Genomic DNA, 23,711 nt, shown 5'->3' with positions numbered 1-23,711 from the left:
ATATCCGTTAGTCTGTATATACGCGAACTAAAACTCAGTATCACATCCGCATACAGTATATGGCTGTATGTGAAATTTTTCGGTGCAATCGAAGATAAAGTTTTTCTTGATTTTATTTATTTATTAGATAATATGACACTACAAAAAAATAAAAATCACAATAATAAATTATAGTTTAAAAAACTTAAAAAAAAAAACGCTATAAAGGAATTTTTACACCTCCTCCTATAAAGCTCTTCCCTACCACCTTATTTGTGAAAATTAATGCTTATGGTGCATTTATTTCGTCGGTTATCGCACTTTTAGTATATTTTAACATAACTGGTATATGGGGAGAGAGCGTGTTTGTTATCTGATTTTGCTCATTTTCACAGCGTTTAAAAAAGGGCTAAAAGGACTTCCTCTAAGCAAATTTGGTTGAGTTAGCTTTAGCGGTTTGGAAGATATATACATTAAACCATTTAGTGCGGGGTTACGCCCACCTTTAAAGTAATGGGAAACTGTTATCGAATTATTGCATTGTCATCGGTCCTTGACACGTCTGCAAAGTTTCAAGTGATCAAGTGATCAGACTTCTGGAAACCGGTGAAAATTGAGTTCTAAGATTCCATTACACACATACAACCCAAGCTAATAAAAGCGTATTAAAAAAAGCTATTTTTCTGACTTGCTTCTTAAGTCAATAGAGCCATACTACTTATTTGGCGTCCAATAATAACGATCTCGGCGTCGAGATTCTCCTTAAGGTCCACAATCGAGTTTTTTAAATATTTTTTATAGATTCAGGGAAGGTCGTCATTTGTAATAGTCATAGATGTAAACCTAATATTATATTATATATTCTGGTGAGAAGTAGCATCACTCTTAATAATAACTGAGTGGTATATAGTATGTGCTCTATTTCGCTCATTACATAATAAATACCCTATAAAGTTTATTTTTTCCGTTTTGCGCACTTGCCCACACATTGCAAATGTAAACAAGGCATTTCTAGATAGCACAACTCTTCTGCAGCTGCTTTCATTGCCCGCCCTGATGGCGCAATGTGACTTACATACATATACTCGTACATTATTGATTTCGTTACGTTGTGGTTTTCACGGTTTGTTTTATTATTTTTATAATGAGAAATATTATTTACATACATACATACAAGCAACGGGCCTATGATTTTACGAAGGCATAAAAATAGTATTTACTCAGGCTGCGTAAATGTCAATACATTTGTACGTATTTATATATGTTTATTCACAGATAAATTTACGTATGCCATATGCAAGTAGGAATGAGTGGAAAGGCTAAGAAAGTATGACTGTGTTATGGTACGCGCACGGCATCCAAGGTCGTTGCTAATCGAAGACGTTTACAAGGTTTCCCTCTTTCGTGGAAATTCAAACATTTTAACGACAAAAACTGAATCTGTTATTTGCGATTCTATATAAATATACATATGTATGTATATGGCCAACATTGTTAAGTACAATATTTAATATATTTATAAATGCTTATAGGCCGTGTGGGTCTCAGACTTGATTTTGATTGAAGCCTTGTTTTCGACGCCACATTTATAATTGCATTATAATTATACGTCAAATTTGTACTCGTTGTTTAATGATTTTATTCATATATGTATTCGCCCACAGTAACTCAACTCGTTTGCATTAGAATAATCTTCTTTCGAGAAATTCTCCAAATCTATTAAAAGCGCATTTTGTGATTAATTTTCCACTTCCTAATACAGCAAGTAACATTTGTGTACATATGTATGTATGTATTTAAGTATGTACATATATAATGTTTGCGGCGAACAAATTGAAATTAAATCGATTAGTAGAAATGACTTTCACCAAAAGTAAACACATACATACAAAGAGTTTTATAAATACTTTAAGGAGTTACTTGGGTTTCCTCGAATAAAAAATGGCCTATTTTCATTAATTTTTTTTTCATATAAAAAATTAAATATTGTGTTCATACTTTGTTTTGTTACAACAATTTTGTAAAACTTTAAAAGAAAAATTTTATATTTAAAACTCGGCCATTACGACATCATTTCCGGCAGACCCTCAGAAAAGAGGTGTACGCGCGTTGACAGCACAACTTCTTACAGGATCATCCGAAGTAAAAAGAAAACAAATCGTGTTTTAATTAAGACCTTAAGCTTGGTATTGTGCGAAGGAAAAGAAGTGAAACTGTATTTTTCGCAAAAAAATTCAAATTTCGATGAAAGTTTCTTGACGTTTTTGTCCAGTACTTATAATTGAACAGAAAAATGCATGTTGTTGTTGTAGCGGCAGAATTCTGCCGAGTTGTTAAAAAACAGGCAAAAGTTAAAAAAAAAACAGGAAAAACGCATCGTTTGAGACTTTATAAATTACAACTCAAAGACCTCTGTAAAATTTCATTATCTCATTAATCGCGACAACCGACTTTGAAAAACAGTTTCAGGAAAAACAGTTTCAGGAAAAACGCATATAAAATTCTAAGTGACTACAAGTATATAGCTGACCTCGAGCGCGTAACTTCTCAAGGCTGTACCTCCAAAACTATTACTCGGATCAACTTGAGCATTCAGGACAATATTCTAGAGATGTAATCTTAAGTTAAATATAATGCATATGGATAATTTTATATTCATACATACATATATATGTATATACAGTTGTGGACAACATAATACGGTCACTTTTTTGAAGTGTAAACACAGACAGAAAATCCACTGAAAATTTGTGGAAAGTAGTCAAGGAATGCATAAATAGAGCAACAACTAAAAAAACAGTACTAGAAGAAAAAGTAAAGTATGCATGGCATTCGCTCCAGCAAAAGAAATACCAGATTTAGTAGTCTATACCTAAAACCAGACGTAATTACTTATAAAGGATATTATAGCAAATATTAATTAAATATTTTTTAACACAATTTCCTAGTCAAAAATAATATTGTAGTTTTGCCCCTATTTTTATGTCCACTGAAATTCTAAAGAGGTCAAATAATTTTATTTTTACAAGTTATGCAATTTTTTTTTTAAGTTTTAATATGGGATTTCTTTCTCCTTTTCCGCTTTAAAAGTTGTTTTCATTAACCTGAACGGTTGAGCCTGTAACCATAACTGTATGTAACTGTCTGACCTTCATATCATCTTTGTATCAATATTCAAATTAGGATTCAATCAAATAATCTTGGGATTACGTGCCTTCAATCAGGGATAGTAAGTAGTCAGTTCTCAAGGTCAAACAAATGTTTATAGCAAATAACATTGTTTTGGGGTATATTAGTAATATTCAGAGTCTATAATATTGGCACTAGAGCAATAATAGTTAACATAGAAAAACTACATATAAACGCACAAATACATAACTGTAAATAAAAATGCATATGCACGATTGCCTCTCTGTTTGCCAATGTAATCAATTTCCAGTTGCAAATAGACAACCGAGTGTGTTATACCGTTCGATTTAGCGCACATTTATTCACCTCCCCCCGCACGGATTTCTCCACACGTTTATCGCTATTTATATGCATATTTTTGCGGTAAATTTTTATATATGTGTGTGTGTGTGTGGTAGTAGTTGCGCACTTACCTTCAATACAAACGACGTGATCGCGTATCTGCTGGGCGATTTGTGCATCGGCGATTGGCAGCAAATCGATTAAATCGTAAATTGCATAAATCGATGGATGTACGCTTTCGAAACGTTGTATTTCTTGACGTATGGCCAGCGAATTGCTGATCAATGGTTGAGGCTGCTGCTGCTGCTGCACATGTTGCTGTTGTGATGGCAACATCGGAAGCGGAGGCTGCGGTTGCGGCAACAGTGATGGATGGTGATGCGGCAGCGGCGGTGGCGGCGGCAAATGGTGATGGTGATGCCGCGTTACAGGTGGCGGCGTTTGGTGTTGATAATTATTCATTTTAGAAATGATTTACACTCACAAAAACACCAGAGAAACTATATTATTGATTGCAGACGGAGAACTGAGACACAATTTAATTTTCTTTTATTTGTTTGCTTCAATTTACAGATACACAAACACGTAATTATTTTTCACATTTTTCCACACTATGTAATTTACATATGCAAATTGCGTTTAAGTATTATATTTTTTATTTTAATACAATTTTTAATGTTATTCAAGTTATAATATATGTTTTCACTAATTTTTATTTTCTACGAATATTTAGATTTTTGCTTTCCTGCAACAAAAGTTGTATTTTGGTATTGATAACATGATGTATGTACCATACATATGCATTAAAATGTAAAAAAAACCTAACAAACATACACATATTCACAACACAAAATAAATTCTAGCTTTTAAAAAATCATTAAAACAAATTTTAATTAAAAAATTTGACATTAAAATTTTTTATAATCTGATTCTGCAAAGTCCGTTACAGTTGACGTTATTCCAAAAATTATTTTAAAAAATTAAACTTAATGGTATTTTAATTACTCATTTGAGAGACGAAAAAAATCACATAAAATGAACCAAACAATTTTATGAACTGAAGTAAAGCAATTTTGTGCATTCAGAGGTCGTTAATACGAAAATATCTTACACTTCTGCCACAAAAACATTTGAGCAATAAACAGAACGATCGTTGAAATAAATAAATATGGACGTTTGTAAACACGAGAAAACTAGAAATGACTTTAGTCACTAAATTAGATAATTAGAACAATCTTCGTACAGCTACGCCAACTGTATGTGAAAATCAGTTACGCCCGCGCTCATACTAACGTCTTTTGACGTTTCAGAGCAATTCATTAGATGCTTTTTCTTGTCTTTACATTCGTCCGCATAGGTAGGTTTGCATATATGTATGTGCGTTCGCTCGTCTTTTTAAAGCCGCTTGTTTTGTTTATGTTGTTGTTGCTAGTTTAATTGCCGTTTTTTCATGTGTTCAACAGCACTTCATCTCGCTTTTATGCTGCTGCTTCGCATTTATTTTTGTTGCTATCGCCGATGCTTCCTTTCATTGGTGTTGGTGGATTGTATACTGCTGGTATAGGCGTATGTGTGTTTGCCGTAAAATGCATTAGTATTTGTTTGAGCATAAATAAAATCGTGAATAGTCTATTACTTTTTTGTTAGTATTTTGGTTTTGCCTTCTCGTAGAATGTTTATGGTGTGAAGTGTAAATTGGAAATGGAGGAAGCGCAAACCAAGAATGGTAGGCTGGATACTGATAGGTTTGGAGGTCGCGCCAGAATTGAAAATTTGAAATGGAATGTTAAGTGGACAACTACCAGGTAAATACAATCACATTACAATTAATAAATTCGTTTTCATGAAAAGAAATATTTCTTAATAAAACGTTTTCTATGATTTTAAAGGATTTGATTTCAGTTAAACTTTTTTATCTGTATAGGTCTTAATTATTAAACTGTAAACAACACAATCAACCAAATATTATACAAGCAATTATTTAATCGGTTTTCGGTGCAACGAACATGTATTGCCACCGATACGTCGAAACAGCAATTCAACGTAATTCATTGAAGCAACATTGTCGCAGCACACGCAAAATTTGGAGCAGTGCAATTCCACTTGCCGTCTTTACATGCTAATACACACATGCACACTCGCACACAAATCTGGCAACAAACGAAATAATAATAAAACGCCACGCAAATTTTTGGGAATTAAAAATTGTATAAATTTAACGCAAATATTACATCGATATTTTGCAGCGGATTTGTAGATAACTCCAAGTTATTTTACATTAAATTATCTTAGTACGCCGACAAATTAACACAAAACAAAACACTGTCACGGTTAATATTTGAAACGCGCCCGACACAAATGAAATGAACTCAAACACGTCAAAGAACAAACTGACAAGAGCGAATCGACTGAAATTCGCTTGAACTGCCGCTGTCAGTTTTCCTCTGGTTTGTTAGCCCGTGTGGGTATGCGTGTATTTGTTGACTTGCTATTGGAGTTGGAGCTTTGGATACAAAGCAGTGGTGGATGATTTTAATTTTACTGTGTGTGATAAAATGCAGCGGGCGGGTTAGAGAATAAACAAAAAATAGCAATGCAAAGCGTAATGTCAAAACCATAAATGTCAACAATTCTAGCGGCCAGTAGAGGTATTGCGATACAGGGTGATATAGCGATATTGGATTTCAATATACAACTCTTAAATCTGTTCAGTAGAACAACTATATTAACCGATTTATATGATTTAATAAATTTATTAATTTCCATCACATGCCTTTTATTGTTTACAGTCTTGTAGCCCTTCTTTTAGGTCTGAGGGGTCACTGCTTAGCTGGTGGGTATGTGTGTTGATACTGAAGGAATATTCTACGTTATCTCTTGATATTTCAATGGTATGACAAAATTTGTTTCCTAAAATATTATCGCTCCCAGTCAAATAACTAAACAATCATTTAATATACATTATTTTGAATAAATTTCGATTTCATTAACAATTTAATAAAAAATAGGACGTTGTGGTAGCCTTATATTATCTGGTCAAAACAATATTAACTGGCATCACTTAAAGGATCTACAGTAAAGTTAAAGTGCATTAAAGAAATTGGGACGAAAAGTAAACAAATATTTTTTTAAAAGTCAAAATTTATTCAGTTAAAATTTCGTAAAGAAAAAAAGAAAATTTTATTCAAATGATCAGGTCTCTTTAGCGAAACAAACATAAAATTACACCTCAACCTGCAATTAGCATTACAGCATCTTAAAATTCCGAACTAAGTACTTCCAGATACACTGTTATATTCACTAGACTCTACAAAGCAAAGCAGTCGCCACACAAAGCCCTTCTTGACCCCGCCGATAACAGCAGTCAACGTAATGTGCTTGCATATTGAATTATAATTTACGAAACAGTTTAGTCGTGCTCGGCTAGTGGCGCGTTGCGAGTCTCAAACGGACAGGAGACAATTTACCATAATGAAGACAAGGAATATAGTTTTGTTACAAAATGTTTTGCTTCTCCAGGCGCTATTTTTATCAGCGGTAAGTTGTTGATCAGGTTCCACGGGTAAGTTGATGTTTCATTTATATTTCCTTTTTCGAAAGTCTGTACGTGCATATTCTGTTGACTCAGCGGGCTCTTGTAGTAGCAATTCGGTGAAATCTGACTCGCGTGCATTTTTCGAGCGTGAAAATGAACTACTACGCCAGCGTCGTCGTAATGAGTTCCTCACCTCATATGCATACAACACTAATGTAACAGAGGAAAATCGCAAAGCAATGATTGCTGTGGCTACAACAAATGCAGCCGCAAACAAGGAGATGACACGCAATATAATTGCATCGGGATATATTGACTCAAGCGATGAGGATATTAAACGACAAGCAACTATACTTGGTGATTTGGGTATAGATGTGCTACCCGAAAGTGATTATAAGGAATTACTCAATGCAGTCAGTTTAATGCAGTCAAATTATGCAACTACAACTGTTTGCCCATACAACAAGGAGGAGGATTGTACACTGCAATTGGAGCCACATATACAGGAGCGTCTTTCGAATAGTCGTGATCCAAAAGAGTTGAAACATTACTGGCGTCAATGGTATGACAAAGCAGGCACACCGATGCGTGAGAATTTTAAAAAATATATAGAGTTGACCCGCAAGGCAGCTCGTCTGAATGGTAAGTTGTCGGCGTTTGGTTGACGATAAGAATATTTTTTTTGCTTTCGGTTTATAATTTCTCAGTAGTATGTGAGTACACAATGTGATTGTATATGTACGCATAATATGTTGTTGCTACTAATTATAAACATTGGGCGAGTTGCTAACAAAGAAAGTACAACGTATTAAATAAATATTAATTTCCCATTTGCAATATCAGATATTTAGTAATATGGGTATAATCTACTCTTATATAACATGAATGTCAATTACTTTCGTATTTAATTTATAATCTCTTTGAACTTATTTTATGAACATAACCATGTGTCAGGTTATTCATCATATGCTGACTACTGGATCCATTTCTATGAAGACCCCGATTTCGAAACAAACCTGGATAAGGTGTATAAAGCTATATTGCCATTCTATCGTGAAATACACGGTTATGTTCGTTATCGACTCCGTGCGTATTATGGTGATGAAATTGTGTCTGAAAATGGAAATATCCCAATGCATTTGTTGGGCAACATGTGGGCACAACAATGGGACAATGCGTTGCCACTTTTCACGCCTTATCCAGAAAAACCGTTCTTGGACGTGACCAGCGAAATGCAGCGCCAAAACTACACAGTACGCAAACTCTTCGAGTTAGGTGATCAATTTTTCAAATCACTGGGCATGCGCGCGCTACCGCCAAGCTTTTGGGACTTGAGCGTGTTAACACGGCCAGCAGACAGAGAAATAGTTTGTCATGCTTCTGCCTGGGACTTGTACCAGGATAGTGATGTGCGCATTAAAATGTGCACTGACGTCGACACTCACTATCTGTACGTTGTGCATCACGAGCTTGGTCACATACAGTACTACTTACAATATGAAAATCAACCCACCGTTTATCGCTCAGCGCCAAATCCCGGCTTCCATGAGGCTGTGGGTGATGTCATTGCACTTTCGGTATCCACGCCCAAGCATCTGCAAGCCATCGGTCTCTCGAACGTGAGCAAATTGGATGATGAAAGTCGTATCAATGAATTGTTTAAGAATGTGAGTCGGAAATATATAATTTTATAACATGGCCGTTGATAAATCTTAAATTGTAGGCACTCAAAAAAATCGTGTTCTTACCTTTTGCCTACACTATGGATAAATATCGTTATGCTGTGTTTCGCGGTGAGGTGGAAGAATCGAAATGGAATTGTGCCTTCTGGCAAATGCGTTCAGAGTTCTCCGGCGTTGAGCCACCCGTACGTCGCACTGACCAAGATTTCGATCCACCAGCCAAATATCACATTGACGCTGATGTCGAGTACTTGCGCTACTTTGCAGCTCATATTTTCCAATTTCAGTTTCTTAAAGCTATGTGCACCAAAGCTGGTCAGTATGTGCAGGGTGACCCAGAAAAAACGTTAGACAATTGCGATATTTACAACAACAAAGAAGCTGGTGAGGCGTTTGGGTAAGCTTTGTTATAGATTACACTTTTCTGTTAATTGTGAATATTCTTTAATTTATAAACCACAGCAAGTTTCTTTCATTGGGCGCGTCAGTGCATTGGAAAAAGGCGCTAAAGGAGTTCACAGGCGAAACTGAAATGGATCCCTCTGCGTTGTTGGAGTACTTTGAACCACTCAACAAATGGTTGCATGCAGAAAATCAACGCTTGAAAGTGCCACTCGGTTGGGGCGATACTGATAGTAAGCGCTTACTTAGAAAATATTTACTGTTATGTGTTTACGTATTTTTTTTATTTGCAGAAGTTGCAGGTGACTGTTGTTCAGCATTCAGCACCTAACATTTAACGAAAGTCAGCGTTAAAGCGAATTGTAAAAGAGCTAATATTTGCTTATGACAAATAAGATCTCGTTTTTCTTACGAAGTAAAACCGTAGAAGGCCTTCAATGAATACAACATAAACATTTTTGAATGAAATCGAAATTTTTTTTTAACAAATTGCACTTTTTAATACAAATTAGGCAATGTTTTATAATCTTGAAAAGCTGTATAAACATTAAACAAAACAATTCAACCTTAATCTCATAAGGAAGTATTAATAAATACGTTCGTTTGCACTGTATATGGCACAATTATTATTTTTCAAACTAATAAGGAAAAGAAAATAGTTGAAAAAGGTTTAAAAAGGTATTAAAATCTACACCCAATTTGTGCTACTTGATTTTAGTCTGATATACTTGCACTGGCTCTTATAACAGGATTGTGCTTTGTGGATGACTGCAGCCGGTATACCTGAAAAAGCAGTTAACAACCCTGAGTTCACATTTTTGAGAAAAATTACTTTCCTAAACTTCCATCCACAAAGTAAAACTGTGTAAGCTAATATTTACTTGGCAAAATCTGGCATTCACACTCAACATAAAAATTGTTTGTGTTAAATAAATAACAAATAAAAGTATGTATATATTGAAAAAGAAAACTATTTCTGGCTAACTGAGGGAGTAAACGATTTCTAATAGAAATTTGCAACCCATTTCGTTCTAAGTAGGAATAGTAAGTGGTCATCGGCATTTACTTACATATGTATACTATAATAAATATTCTCCCACATATTTACTTAGCTTGCGTCGGCTTTATCAATACTCAAGCTCATTGTTATGCCTATCTCAATCGGGTTCTCCTTTCTTTTCGATATCTCACGCATATTTGGCTCTGGCATTGTTGGCGATAATGACGATGAGCACTCGCATTGGCGACGACTTGCTCAATATCTCAATTTGTTGATGTTTACGCTCATTTTTCTAACCACTTTAGTGCTAATACGTATTGATGACTATGCCACTGCGGTTGAATAATTTACAAACGTTGATCTTGCAGCGCTTAGCCGGTATAAAAGCCAGTCAGCGGCTGCTCGGCAAATTAGTTTACGTGCCGCGCTCTTCAAGCGCGCGAGTTTCTTGCTATAAGTTGGTGATTTTGAAAAGTGGGTGAGCATTCGCCATTGTTTTCAAATATAATTTGTGTTGACCAAATTATTAGTAAAATTTAAGATTATTTAAATTGCTACTGAGCTGTCTATAAAAGGTATATGCTTTAATTGACGCGATAAATTACAATAAATTGGGTTAATCATGGACAAATCACATGTCAATCGGCGTTCAATGCACTCATCGTCATGATCTTGATCTTATTGCCAAGTCAAATGTTAAATTAAGTTAAGTAATGCAATTTTGTATTTACGAAACGAACGAGCGTTTGACAATTGCTGGACAAAATGACTTAGCGTGTTTGAAATACATACATACATAAGAGCACTCGGAAAAGCTAAATAAATAATTAAATTACATTGAAGTTTATAAAAGGAAGATCAGTGGAGAGATTCCTTCTAAAAATATCTCAAATATTTAAATGTTTATTGAAATCATATTTTTCTCAATAAAAGACAAGAAAAAACGGTACAGTTGCACCGAAGTTATTGTATAATACCCCTCATACATCAAAGGACTTGATTTGATCATTTACTGACAGCTATATGTGTGTAGTGGTCCGATCTTAATAATATGTTCGCAGATAATAGCGTTACTTTGAACAACAATCCGTGTCAAATTTCGAACTTGGCTAAATTGACTCAGCTCGTTACACTAATCATCTCCGACTTTTTGTTCTGTGTGTTACAAACGTGGCAAATCTAAAAATATAATTTTGAATAAATATGTCTAAAATAGACCAGTTAGTAAATTAAAATTACTTTTCACCGTTCATAATGAGTTAATAGGCTTAAAGCACAAACTGTTGTGGAAATTTAAAACTACTTAACTTCATTGAACTGTGTGTGTGATTGGAATCAAACGTTTTATTAGTTCTCTTTCAGAATGAAAGTTCTTTTCAGAATCCTGTACGAGATTAAAGTAATACTGGTCAAATTTGACTTGGACTGACTAAAATAAAAATTCCTTTTTACGTATATTAAAAAATCTTTATTATCGCCTTTAAAATAGGCTCCTGAGCCAATACAAGCTAACGCTTAAACCAATTTTCTATACATTTGTTAGAAGCGTCGTTGTACAGTCTCGACATCAAATCAATAAACCCACGTTTCGTCACCAGTAATGATAAATGCCGGGTTCTCAGCTATGTTGTCAAGCATCTCTTATGCAACCTTTCTTCTACGCAACGTCGTTTCGACAAAAGATTGAGGTCTTTTGCAACGAGGCTAGCATTGACACGTTGAATACCGAAAACATGAACCAAAATGTGTTAAGTCGTTCCATATGGAGATCAAACTTTACACGATAAAAAAATTAAGTTACTAATCTATGAAACAATTTTTATCGATTTAGTTGGCGCGCACTGTTTATGTGGAGCAGTCCGGGTAAATTGTGATCAGGTGATCTGAGTACCTATATTGGTTTGCCAAAGAACAAGCGATTTAGTATGTATGACTTTATAATAACTTTTATTCAAGTGCCCTAAAAAAAGCGGAGTTCTCGAACTCAAGTAGGAGCACTTTCAGTGTCTAAGTACATCTAATTTAAAAACTTATTGCTCCCAAACTTATTGCTGCTTTGTAATGCACACATATTTGTTGGTGAAATTGAAATCTATCCAATAATCCAATCTTCTATACATGTGGTATACCATATGACTATGATGCATACACATTTCAGTTCTTTCTGTTGTTCATTGGAGTTATCTCTTGCCGCCGACGCTGATAACGGCTGATCACGTACTAGAAGAATAAAATACTTGTATTGCAAGTTAAGCGCATATCGCATGCTCATATCGCTAAACGCTGGTCCAGCAGTGGCATCGTAAATAATTTATAACAGAAGAACAATCGTCTATTTGTAGTTTAAAGATACTTAACTTCTGATATATGCCTATACACAACTAATTACCTTAAGTAGTAGCCTAATTTGTGAACTGACACGAGCTCTTCTTTGTGTTATATAATATATTTCTCGTTTGTATATTAAATATAAAATTGATGTGTTAATCTTTCAAATTCTATGAATATAATAATTATGACGAACTATTAACTTCATTGTTTCCCAGAATTGGGCATTCAATTTATTGATTGACAGAAATTGAAGGGATATTTAAATAATAAATATTGCAATATTTGTCGGTACATACATATGGGAAAAGGCATTTAAATTCTCTCTCCTATTTTTCTCTGCTTCATTAATTATTGCAATTGTGGAGTTGTGGTGTGAAAACCAACCAAAGTCGCTTGTAAATCAATATAAAACTAAAGAAAACGGATTGGACTGATCCCTTATAAAGCTATAAAATGATTTACTAATCTTTAAAGTTTAAAAATCTAAGCTTGCTTGTCATTAATAAACAACGGTTCTAAGAAACAGAGCTGTTCTTAAAAATCTAAAAAATTTCGGAAATTCGAGTTTATTTATTGATAATTTCAAAAATAAATATGACTAAAGTTTATAGCCTGTATAGCCAGGTTCTCAAAATTATATTTAAGGCCCGTGTGATTAATGACTTTTTTGAACTCATTTTATAATTAGATGCTTGTAAAATATATAAAATAAAAAATATAAGAGAAACCAGCTTACTCTTTTTCGTTTTACTTTTGTTTTCAGTTTCGATTGTACGTGCCTTGTATTTTTAAAGACGATCTTTATCGTTTTAGAAACTTTATTTGTTTTTGTTTTTCCATGCACATTTATAAACGAGTCTTCTTTTGGTTGTGTTTATGTTTATTTTAGCGATAAGTTTATAATTCAAGACATCAGCCGGCAATAGCTGGTTGAGAGAACCTTTGAAGAGAATCTGAGTCAAATGTATACATTTACATACAAATAAGGTCTTCTATGAATTCATATAAATATATACTAAAGAACATATTCATTTTGTGCGAAAACGAGGTCAAACACTAAATTCAAGCAGCTTTTTAGGAGTTGCAACTTTGATTTAGAATTCGTTAAGAGATTTCTACAGTAAAAATATTCGGTTTATTCGAATTAGTTCCTAATTCGTATACAATTTGTAATCAAGCAGATATGTAAATGTGATTGTAATCTGGTGCACTTATTAGGGTTGGTTATTGGGTTTTTTTTACGAAAAAAATGTTGTTTTGCTTATATTTTTTGTAAAAAAAATTTTATTTTGATATACCTGTTTTGGTGCATACTTTTCTAACATTTACATGTTTTGTTCCAATCTACGATATTCTTTTCAATTTCACAAATACTTTTCGTCTCAAAACTAATGTAAATTTTTCTAATTTTGAAAATTTTAGCTAAAACTTTTTTTTTAAAGATTTAAAAAACAACTACGCATCATGAAAATTTTACTCGTCGCGCTTTTTGTCACATTAGCGGTAAGTCAAACATATTTTACACGCTTATATTTGTATTCTTATTGAAACACTACTCCACTCAATAGCTTCAGAATGCGCTGGCCAGCGTAAAAGAGGAAATTACGGCCACTGAGTATATTGAGAATCTGAATAAAGAGATTGCACGTCGCACGAACCTTGAGACAGAAGCCTCCTGGGCGTATGCATCTAACATCAATGCGGAGAATGAGCGCTTGAAGAATGAAATCTCCGCAGAAGTGGCAAAATTCATGAAGGAAGTTGCCACAGATTTACAGAAATTCAATTGGCAGTCCTTTAAATCGGAAAATTTGAGTCGCCAATTTAAAATGCTCTCTAAACTCGGTTATGCTGCACTCAGCGAGCCCGAATACGCTGAATATTTGGATGTGCTGTCCACTATGGAGTCGAATTACGCTAAAGTACGTGTTTGTGACTATAAAAATGCCACCAAATGCGATCTCTCCTTAGAACCGGAAATCGAAGATATCATTAGCACCAGCCGTGATCCGGAAGAACTGAAGTATTATTGGCGCGAATTTTACGATAAGGCCGGTACTGCTGTGCGCGGTCCTTTCGAGAAATATTTGGAACTGAATACGAAAGCAGCCAAGTTAAACAGTGAGTGCGATGGAGAGTTATTTGCTCATTTCATGGTTGTTACGTTTTTAATTTTGAATTACAATAGATTTCAAATCTGGCGCTGAATTGTGGTTGGATGAGTACGAGGATGACACCATTGAAAAGCAGCTCGAAAACATTTTCGAAGAACTACGTCCGCTCTATCAGCAAATACATGGTTACGTCCGTTCTCGTCTGCGTCAACACTATGGCGATGCTGTGGTGTCAGAGAAGGGACCCATTCCAATGCATTTGTTGGGAAATATGTGGGCTCAACAATGGTCCAGTGTGGCCGATATTATCTCACCATTCCCTAATAAGCCGCTGATTGATGTTACCAATGAGATGGTTACACAAGGTTACACACCATTGAAAATGTTCCAACTGGGTGATGATTTCTTCCAATCAATGAATTTGACAAAGCTGCCACAGTAAGATCGAGATTACATTACTCTATTACACAAATTTTATTCGATATCATTTCTACTCTGCAGAGATTTCTGGGATAAGAGTATTTTGGTAAAGCCTGATGATGGTCGCGATTTGATTTGCCATGCCAGTGCTTGGGATTTCTATATTATCGATGATGTGCGCATTAAGCAGTGCACCCGTGTGACAATGGATCAATTCTTCACCGTTCACCATGAATTGGGACACATTCAATACTTTTTGCAATACCAGCATTTGCCCATGGTCTATCGCGCTGGTGCCAACCCCGGCTTTCATGAAGCTGTCGGTGATGTGCTCTCACTTTCAGTCTCTACACCGAAACATTTAGAGCGTGTTGGTCTTCTGAAGAACTACCAACGCGATGATGAGGCACGCATTAACCAATTGTTCTTAACTGTAAGTGATCGAATATTGTTTGACTCCTTTCTAGAATTTCGTATCATATATATCGTGTCTTTAATTATTCAGGCTCTAGATAAGATCGTCTTCCTGCCTTTCGCCTTTACTATGGATAAATACCGTTGGGCATTATTCCGTGGCGAAGTAGACAAGAAGGATTGGAACTGTGCTTTCTGGAAGTTGCGTGAGGAATACTCTGGCATTGAACCACCAGTAGTTCGTTCTGAAAACGATTTTGATGCGCCAGCTAAATATCACGTGTCCGCCGATGTCGAGTACTTGAGGTAGGTTTTACGGTTAAGAGCATCTACAATTTTTATAGAGTAGTAGCGGACCCGACAGACGTGTTAGAATAGTTATGTTGGTTAGGAAAGTTTTATGAAAAATTGTGTAAAATATGTACTTCGAAACAGTAAAAAATTTGAAAATAAATAGTCTGCCGGAATTCTATTTAAAACGTTCTAGCATCAACAACATTTTATAAATAAATTAATTCACTATTAAAACATTATCTAGTTGAGCAAATTGTTAATTTACATCATTCTCAAATCCCCTTGAGCACACACATAAAATTTCATCAAAATCGGCCCAAACATGTAGAAGATTTATATATAATATATAAAGATACTCATTTTTGTATACCAAATATTAATACTTTTTTACTGCCTCTCTTGGTAGATATTTGGTTTCGTTCATCGTACAATTTCAATTCTATAAGTCCGCCTGCATCAAAGCTGGTCAATATGATCCCACCAATCCGGAATTGCCTTTGGACAACTGTGATATTTATGGCAGCTTTGAAGCAGGCCAAGCTTTCAAGTGAGTTTTTAAAGAATATTTAATTGTCAAGATGAGTTGCAATAAAAGTTATCGCTTGTAGAAACATGCTCTCATTGGGTGCCTCTAAACCATGGCCCGATGCATTGGAGGCCTTCAGTGGTGAACGTACAATGAGTGGCAAAGCCATCGCAGAGTATTTCGAACCGCTCCGTATATGGTTGGAGGCGGAGAATAAGAAGAACAATGTGCATATTGGGTGGACGCTATCTGACAGTAAGTGTAAAACTTTCCTAACCTCGTTTTCGTTGTAAAAACTAACTTTTCCTTACAGAATGTGTTTCCTCTTAAACTCGGCGTGCTCTTAAGAAGATGATGCAAAAAAAAATGTTTGCTTTTTTGGCGTTCAGTTTGATTACTAAACAATTTCATTTTCCTTAAATTTTGTAAAATTTATTTTAACAAAAAAACAGTATTAAAAAATAATACATAGTTAAATTTGTTTTAAATTTGGAGAATGAAAGGTTAATTTGATGGCTTATTAGGTTGATTGGGCTTTCAATTTCCGTTAATTATTGGTAGTAAAGAAATATTTAAGAACAACTCGTAATAACTATATAATAATTCGTGAGATCTACACTGTTTAAAAAATAGTTAAGCCCTTATATCAATCACTATTGAGTAACGTCGAAGTAGTGAAAATATCAATTGGACATCCAGTCCAATTACCACTCAAGTAAGATACGATTATGCAGTAATACAATTATAGATGTGTAATCTGGAGGGGTCGTATCTGGCCAGGCCATTTGCGTATTTGGGTATATATATATTCAAACATCAAAACTACATAGTAAGTCAACAAAGAGGTCAACTTCAGTTATGGTAAGAACTATTGCAGAGTACTCTACGACAATGCTCAAATAGGTTGGGCAGGATAGGTAACATAAAGAAACTACACTTGTGGACATAATATTCATAAAATTGAAGTAATTGAGTTATTTTGTTTTCACTCAATACCGTTACCGGTCTCCAATAACAGCAAATGTTCTCTCTTTAATCAAAGAGCCAATTTACAACTGCTCTGTTTGTGAAAACTAATAGTTTCACGCTCGTGTCATGCCGCCGTCGCGACGCCAATTTAAAGCGTTCAAGACCAGACATACGTGTGGAAGTGATATTGACTGTGAAGCTCGGTAGTTGAACAGTTTAAGGAAAACTCAAAAACAAATAAAGCGATCATTGAAAGTGCGAGTGAGGAGTTTAAAAGCTTCGACAATGAAGACGAAAAACGCAGATTGACGATAAAACAGTTAAAGTAATTATTATATTATTACCGTTTTAAATATCACTTTTGTTGGTTTCTAGTTGAAGCAGGTAACAGAACTGCACTGTAACTTATGGCAACTACGCTACGACTTGAGCGCTACACCAAAAAAACGTGTTTATTTTAAATTTGCTATTGTGGGATTTTTATTCTTGGTCTGTAGATTCTAATTTTGTTTAATTAAATAATTATAAGTTTAATATTAACATCCATACATTGTTAGTTGTTTTTACTTAACAGTTCGACGACAGATCACAATCATTTGACCTTTTAATATTCACTAAAAATTTTATAAAATCATTTCCGGTTAACACCGTTATTATTTTTATACACTGAATAGTATATGTTAACTTTGTGAAAGGGAAACTTCGGAGATCCTATAAAGTATATATAAAAATGATCCGAGCGGAGTCGATTAGGTCATGTCCCCCAGCGTTTGAGATATCGATCTGAAATTTTGCACAAATCCCTTTCTTTTTAAGAAGCTGCTTATTTGTTGGAAACGCCGATATCGGACTACTAAAGCATATAACTGCCATACAAACTGAACGATCGGAATCAAGTTCTTGTACGGAATTTTTTGTATTTGTTTTGTATCAGTGAAGGGATTCCATGGGTTTCGCGGTTCCAAAAAAAAAACCAAAATTTTTTATTGTCTTTTTTAATTCTATAACATCTCTAGAATATTGTCCCAAATTCTCAAGTTGATATCAGTAATAGGTTTGGAGATACAGCTTGGTCACTTAAAACTTTAATCGCGTTTTTCTCGAAACTGTGTTTTCAAAGTCGGTTTTGAAGATTTATCGCGAACTACTCAACCGATCTTAATGAAATTTTACACAGGTCATTGAGATATAATACAATTACAACTATTTTAAAAAAATAAATGTCGAGCAAATTTGACCGAAATTTTCATTTTGTTGGAAAAAGGTCTGTTAAAGTTCCAATTTTAACTTTGTTTTTCTTCATTCAAGCACAAGTTTATGGTCTTAACTAAAACACGTATGTTTTTTTTTGCATTTTAGATGATCCTGTCGGGAGTTATGCTGATAACGCGGACGCACCTTTTTTTCGAGGGGTCACCGGAAATGACGTAACAATGACGGAGTTTTAATTTTTTATTTTTTTTGAAAATTTTAGATATTATTCTTTAAATGTGTGCTTGAATTAAATTAATAAGTTTTTATATAGAAAAAAAATATTGAAATATTGAAAATAGGCCTTTTATTACCCGACTAAACCCATTTCGTTCTAAGCAGGATTGTTAGTGGTCATCGGTATCAGATTCTCCTTTCTTTTCGATATCTCACGCATATTAGGCTATAGCATTGTTGGCGATAATGACGATGAGCACTCACATTGGCGCCAACACGCTCAATATCTTAATTTGTTGATTTTAACACGCATTTTTTTAACCACTTTAGTGTTGATACGGATTGATAACTATGCCACTGCGGTTCAAAAATTTGCAAAAGTTTATCTTGCACCGCTTAGCCAGTATAAAAGCCAGTCAGCGGCTGCTTAGCAAATTAGTTTACGTGCCGCGCTTTTAAAACGCGCAAGTTTCTTGCTATAAGTTGGTGATTTTGAAAAGTGGGTGAGCATTCGCTATTGTTTTCAAATTTAATTTGTGTTGACCAAATTATTAGTAAAATTTAAAACTATTTAAATTGCTACTGAGCTGTCTATAGAAGGTATATGCTTTAATTGAAGCACACGCTAGCGATATATTACAATAAATTGGATAATTCATGCACAAATCACATGTCAATCGGCGTTCAATGCACTCATCGTCATAATCTTGATCTTATTGCCAAGTCAAATGTTAAATTAAGTTAGGTAATGCATTTTGTATTTACATAAGCGAGCCTTTGACAATTGCTGGACAAAATATACATATTTTTGTCAATAAAAGACAAGAAAAAACGGCACAGTTGCACCGAAGCTATAATACCTTTCATCCATCAAAGGACTTGGTTTGATCGTTCACTTTGTGTAGCAGCTATATGCTATAGTGGTCCGATCTTAAGCATTTTGATCAGGTGATCTGAGTACCTATATTGGTTTGCCAAAGAACAAGCGATTTAGTATGTACTTTCATTTCAGTAACATTGATATGAACTTTAAGATTTTAATTAACGATTCTAATTGAATTGACTTTATAATCACTTTTATTCAAGTGCCCTAAAAAAAGCGGAGTTCTCGAACGCAAGTAGGAGCACTTTCAGTGTCTAAGTACATCTAATTTAAAAACTTATTGCTCCCAAACTTATTGCTGCTTTGTAATGCACACATATTTGTTGATGAAATTGAAATCTATCGAAAAATCCAATCTTCTATACATGTGGTATACGATATGACTATGATGCATACACATTTCAGTTCTTTCTGTTGTTCTTTAAAGTTATCTCTCGCGCCGACGCTGATAACGGCTGATCACGTACTATAACTATAAAATATTGCAAGTTAAACGCAGATCGCAGGCTCATATCACATACCGCTGGTTAAGCAGTGGCATCGTAAATAATTTATCACAGAAGAACAATCGTCTATTTGTATCCTCCGCAGAAGTTTAGAGATACTTAACTTCTCATATATGCCTATACACTGCCTTATTTGTGAACTGACATGAGCTCTTCTCTTTGATTTTTGTATAAGGCATACCTGAGGCCTCGAATGTGGGTGATCTAAAATAGTTCATTGTCAATGAGTATAGAAAAAATATTTATTCTAAATATTATCTGATTTGTTTGAATTAACAGTACATTAGATATTGGATAGTAGAAGTAATTTTTTAAATATATATTACTTGTTTGTATATTAAATATAAAATGGCTGTTTTAATCTTTCAAATTCTATAATAATAATATAACAATTATGATAAACTATTAACCTCATTGTTTCCCAGAATTGGGCATTTAATATGATTGATTGACAGAAATTGAAGTGCAATTTTAAGTATTGTAATATTTGTCGGTACATACATATGCGAAAAGGCATTTAAATTCTCTCTTCTATTTTTTCTGCTCATTAATTATTGGAATTTTTTTGAATAGTTATAAAAACGACGACGAGTACACCATATAATTTTTCAATTGCACGCGTTAATCTAATCTTTTTCGGTAGTAACTAGTAGTAAGTTATCGTTGTGGTGTGAAAACCATAAAAGTCGCTTGTAAATCAATATAAAACTTAATAAAAAAAACGGCTTTGGACGGATCCCTTATAAAGCTATAAAATAATTTACTAACCTTTAAAGTTTAAAAATCTAAGCATGACAAGCAATAAACAACGGTTCTAAGAAACAGAGCTGTTCTTAAAACATAGAAGTTTTACGAATTTCTGAAATTCGTGTTTATTTGTTGATAATTTCAAAAATAAATATGACTGTAAAGTCTATAGCCTGTATAGCCAGGTTCTCAAACAACAACGAATAACACACCTGTCTAATAAAATTCAGTTTCACTTATTTTTAAATACAAAGTGGAATCTTATTAAAAATCTTTTTATATTCACTGTCTGTAGTTGCCCATAACCGTTAAATCAGAATTTCATTAATGGTTACGGACGGCATATAAAGACGTCAAGTATTACCAAACTGTAGAATTCGAGATTCAGTGAATATGCTCGTATTTTCCAATCTACGATATTCTGTTTAATTTCACAAATACTTTTCGTCTTAAAACTAATGTAAATTTTTCCCATTTCAGCTAAAACTTTTTTTTAAAGATTTAAAAAAAAACTACGCATCATGAAAATTTTACTCGTCGCGCTTTTTGCCACATTAGCGGTAATTCAAACATATTTTACACGCATATATTTGTATTCTTATTGAAACACTACTCCACTCAATAGCTTCAGAATGCGCTGGCCAGCATAAAAGAGGAAATTACGGCCACTGAGTATATTGAGAATCTGAATAAAGAGATTGCACGTCGCACAAACCTTGAGACAGAAGCTTCCTGGGCGTATGCATCTAACATCAATGCGGAGAATGAGCGCATGAAGAATGTAATCGCCGCAGAAGTGGCAAAATTCATGAAGGAAGTTGCCGCAGATTTACTGAAATTCAATTGGCAGTCCTTTAAATCGGAAAATTTGCGTCGCCAATTTAAAATGCTCTCTAAACTCGGTTATGCGGCACTCAGCGAGTCCGATTACGCTGAATATTTGGATGTGTCGTCCACTATGCAGTCGAATTACGCTAAAGTACGTGTTTGTGACTATAAAAATGCCACCAAATGCGACCTATCCTTAAATCCGGAAATCGAAGATATCATTAGTACCAGCCGTGATCCGGAAGAACTGAAGTATTATTGGCGCGAATTTTACGAAAAGGCCGGTACTGCTGTGCGCGGTCCTTTCGAGAAATATGTGGAACTGAATACGAAAGCAGCCAAGTTAAACAGTGAGTGCGATGAACAGCTATTTATTCATTTCACACTTTACTACGATTTAAGTTTTGAATTACAATAGATTTCAAATCTGGCGCTGAATTGTGGTTGGATGAGTACGATGATGAGACCATTGAAAAGCAGCTCGAAAACATTTTCGAAGAACTACGTCCGCTCTATCAGCAAATACATGGTTACGTCCGTTCTCGTCTGCGTCAACACTATGGCGAGGCTGTGGTGTCAGAGAAGGGACCCATTCCAATGCATTTGTTGGGAAATATGTGGGCTCAACAATGGTCCAGTGTGGCCGATATTATCTCACCATTCCCTAATAAGCCGCTGATTGATGTTACCAATGAGATGGTTGCACAAGGTTACACACAATTGAAAATGTTCCAACTGGGTGATGATTTCTTCCAATCAATGAATTTGACAAAGCTGCCACAGTAAGATCGAGATTACATTACTCTATTACACAAATTTTATTCGATATCATTTCTACTCTGCAGAGATTTCTGGGATAAGAGTATTTTGGTAAAGCCTGATGATGGTCGCGATTTGATTTGCCATGCCAGTGCTTGGGATTTCTTTGTTATCGATGATGTGCGCATTAAGCAGTGCACCCGTGTGACAATGAATCACTTCTTCACCGTTCACCATGAATTGGGACACATTCAATACTATTTGCAATACCAGCATTTGCCCATGGTCTATCGCGCTGGTGCCAACCCCGGCTTTCATGAAGCTGTCGGTGATGTGCTCTCACTTTCAGTCTCTACACCGAAACATTTAGAGCGTGTTGGTCTTCTGAAGAACTACCAACGCGATGATGAGGCACGCATTAACCAATTGTTCTTAACTGTAAGTGATCGAATATTGTTTGACTCCTTTCTAGAATTACGTATCATATATACTTGTATCGTGTATTTAATTATTCAGGCTCTAGATAAGATCGTCTTCCTGCCTTTCGCCTTTACTATGGATAAATACCGTTGGGCATTATTCCGTGGCGAAGTGGACAAAAAGGATTGGAACTGTGCTTTCTGGAAGTTGCGTGAGGAATACTCTGGCATTGAACCACCAGTAGTTCGTTCTGAAAACGATTTTGATGCACCAGCTAAATATCACGTGTCCGCCGATGTCGAGTACTTGAGGTAGGTTTTACGGTTAAGAGCATACAATTTTTATAGAGTATACTAATTCTTGCATACCAAATGTTTGCAATTCTTTTATTGCCTCTCTCGGTAGATATTTGGTTTCGTACATCATACAATTTCAATTCTATAAGTCGACTTGCATCAAAGCTGGTCAATATGATCCCACCAATCCGGAATTGCCTTTGGACAACTGTGATATTTATGGCAGCTTTGAAGCAGGTCAAGCTTTCAAGTGAGTTTTTAAAGAATATTTAATTGTCAAGATGAGTTGCAATAAAAGTTATCGCTTGTAGAAATTTGCTCTCAATGGGTGCCTCTAAACCTTGGCCCGATGTATTGGAGGCCTTCAGTGGTGAACGTACAATCAGTGGCAAAGCCATCGCAGAGTATTTCGAACCGCTCCGTATATGGTTGGAGGCGGAGAATAAGAAGAACAATGTGCATATTGGTTGGACGCTATCTGACAGTAAGTGTAAAACTTTCCTTACCTCGTTTTCGTTGTAAAAACTAACTTTTCCTTACAGAATGTGTCTCCTCTTAAACTTGGCGTGCTCTTAAGAAGATGATGCAAAAAAAAAAACGTTTGCTTTTTGGCGTTCAGTTTGATTACTAAACAATTTCAGTTTCCTTAAATTTTGTAAAATTTATTTTAACAAAAAATCAGTATTAAAAAATAATACAAAATTAAA

At 34.8% G+C, this 23,711-nt stretch overlaps 4 protein-coding genes and 1 long non-coding RNA gene across 10 annotated transcripts in view; 3 read left to right on the top strand and 2 right to left on the bottom strand.

Annotated features, from left to right (window-relative positions):
- Positions 1-5,928, bottom strand: part of CenG1A (Centaurin gamma 1A) — a 219,619-nt gene extending 213,691 nt beyond the window's left edge. The window contains exons 1-2 of the mRNA XM_036360133.2: positions 5,682-5,928; positions 3,582-4,195 (exon numbers count right to left, since the gene is read on the bottom strand). Of these exons, the coding sequence (XP_036216026.1) occupies positions 3,582-3,912 (331 nt within the window). The 5' untranslated portion in view covers positions 3,913-4,195; positions 5,682-5,928. The remainder of the gene's footprint in view (positions 1-3,581; positions 4,196-5,681) is intronic.
- Positions 5,929-6,552: 624 nt separating this feature from the next.
- Positions 6,553-9,682, top strand: Acer (Angiotensin-converting enzyme-related). Its single transcript, XM_014243353.3, has 6 exons — positions 6,553-6,987; positions 7,051-7,627; positions 7,940-8,652; positions 8,709-9,064; positions 9,130-9,302; positions 9,363-9,682. Exons 1-6 carry the CDS (start codon positions 6,922-6,924, stop codon positions 9,398-9,400), a joined length of 1,923 nt encoding a protein of 640 aa, XP_014098828.1. The 5' UTR covers positions 6,553-6,921; the 3' UTR covers positions 9,401-9,682.
- Positions 9,683-9,836: 154 nt separating this feature from the next.
- On the top strand, positions 9,837-16,637 carry LOC106625489 (angiotensin-converting enzyme). 4 transcript variants are annotated; one of them, XM_070107259.1, is made up of 10 exons: positions 9,837-10,113; positions 10,182-10,547; positions 13,843-13,903; positions 13,969-14,521; positions 14,589-14,952; positions 15,016-15,367; positions 15,440-15,654; positions 16,049-16,189; positions 16,251-16,423; positions 16,482-16,637. In XM_070107259.1, the coding sequence occupies exons 2-10, from the start codon at positions 10,390-10,392 to the stop codon at positions 16,496-16,498; spliced, it is 2,034 nt and encodes a 677-aa protein (XP_069963360.1). In that variant the 5' UTR covers positions 9,837-10,113; positions 10,182-10,389; the 3' UTR covers positions 16,499-16,637. The 4 variants fall into 4 exon arrangements, with proteins under 4 accessions (XP_069963360.1, XP_069963362.1, XP_069963361.1 ...); XM_070107261.1 differs by having other exon boundaries at positions 13,823-13,903; XM_070107260.1 differs by having other exon boundaries at positions 10,182-10,644; positions 13,823-13,903.
- Positions 12,000-12,605, bottom strand: LOC118680415 (uncharacterized). 2 transcript variants are annotated; one of them, XR_004975955.2, is made up of 2 exons: positions 12,459-12,605; positions 12,000-12,401 (listed from the first exon to the last, which is right to left on the bottom strand). It is a non-coding gene; the product is annotated as an uncharacterized lncRNA (long non-coding RNA). The 2 variants fall into 2 exon arrangements; XR_011395572.1 differs by having other exon boundaries at positions 12,000-12,289.
- A 2,345-nt stretch (positions 16,638-18,982) lies between the features above and the next one.
- Positions 18,983-23,711, top strand: LOC118681660 (angiotensin-converting enzyme-like). 2 transcript variants are annotated; one of them, XM_070107265.1, is made up of 9 exons: positions 18,983-19,064; positions 21,182-21,261; positions 21,327-21,879; positions 21,948-22,311; positions 22,375-22,726; positions 22,805-23,019; positions 23,114-23,254; positions 23,316-23,488; positions 23,547-23,711. In XM_070107265.1, exons 2-9 carry the CDS (start codon positions 21,223-21,225, stop codon positions 23,561-23,563), a joined length of 1,854 nt encoding a protein of 617 aa, XP_069963366.1. In that variant the 5' UTR covers positions 18,983-19,064; positions 21,182-21,222; the 3' UTR covers positions 23,564-23,711. The 2 variants fall into 2 exon arrangements, with proteins under 2 accessions (XP_069963366.1, XP_069963364.1); XM_070107263.1 differs by having other exon boundaries at positions 18,996-19,068.

Source organism: Bactrocera oleae, chromosome 3 (assembly GCF_042242935.1).
Source record: "Bactrocera oleae isolate idBacOlea1 chromosome 3, idBacOlea1, whole genome shotgun sequence".
NCBI lineage: Eukaryota > Metazoa > Arthropoda > Insecta > Diptera > Tephritidae > Bactrocera > Bactrocera oleae.
The sequence above is the reverse complement of the archived record's forward strand: the minus strand, read 5'-3'. Positions and strand labels throughout refer to the sequence as shown.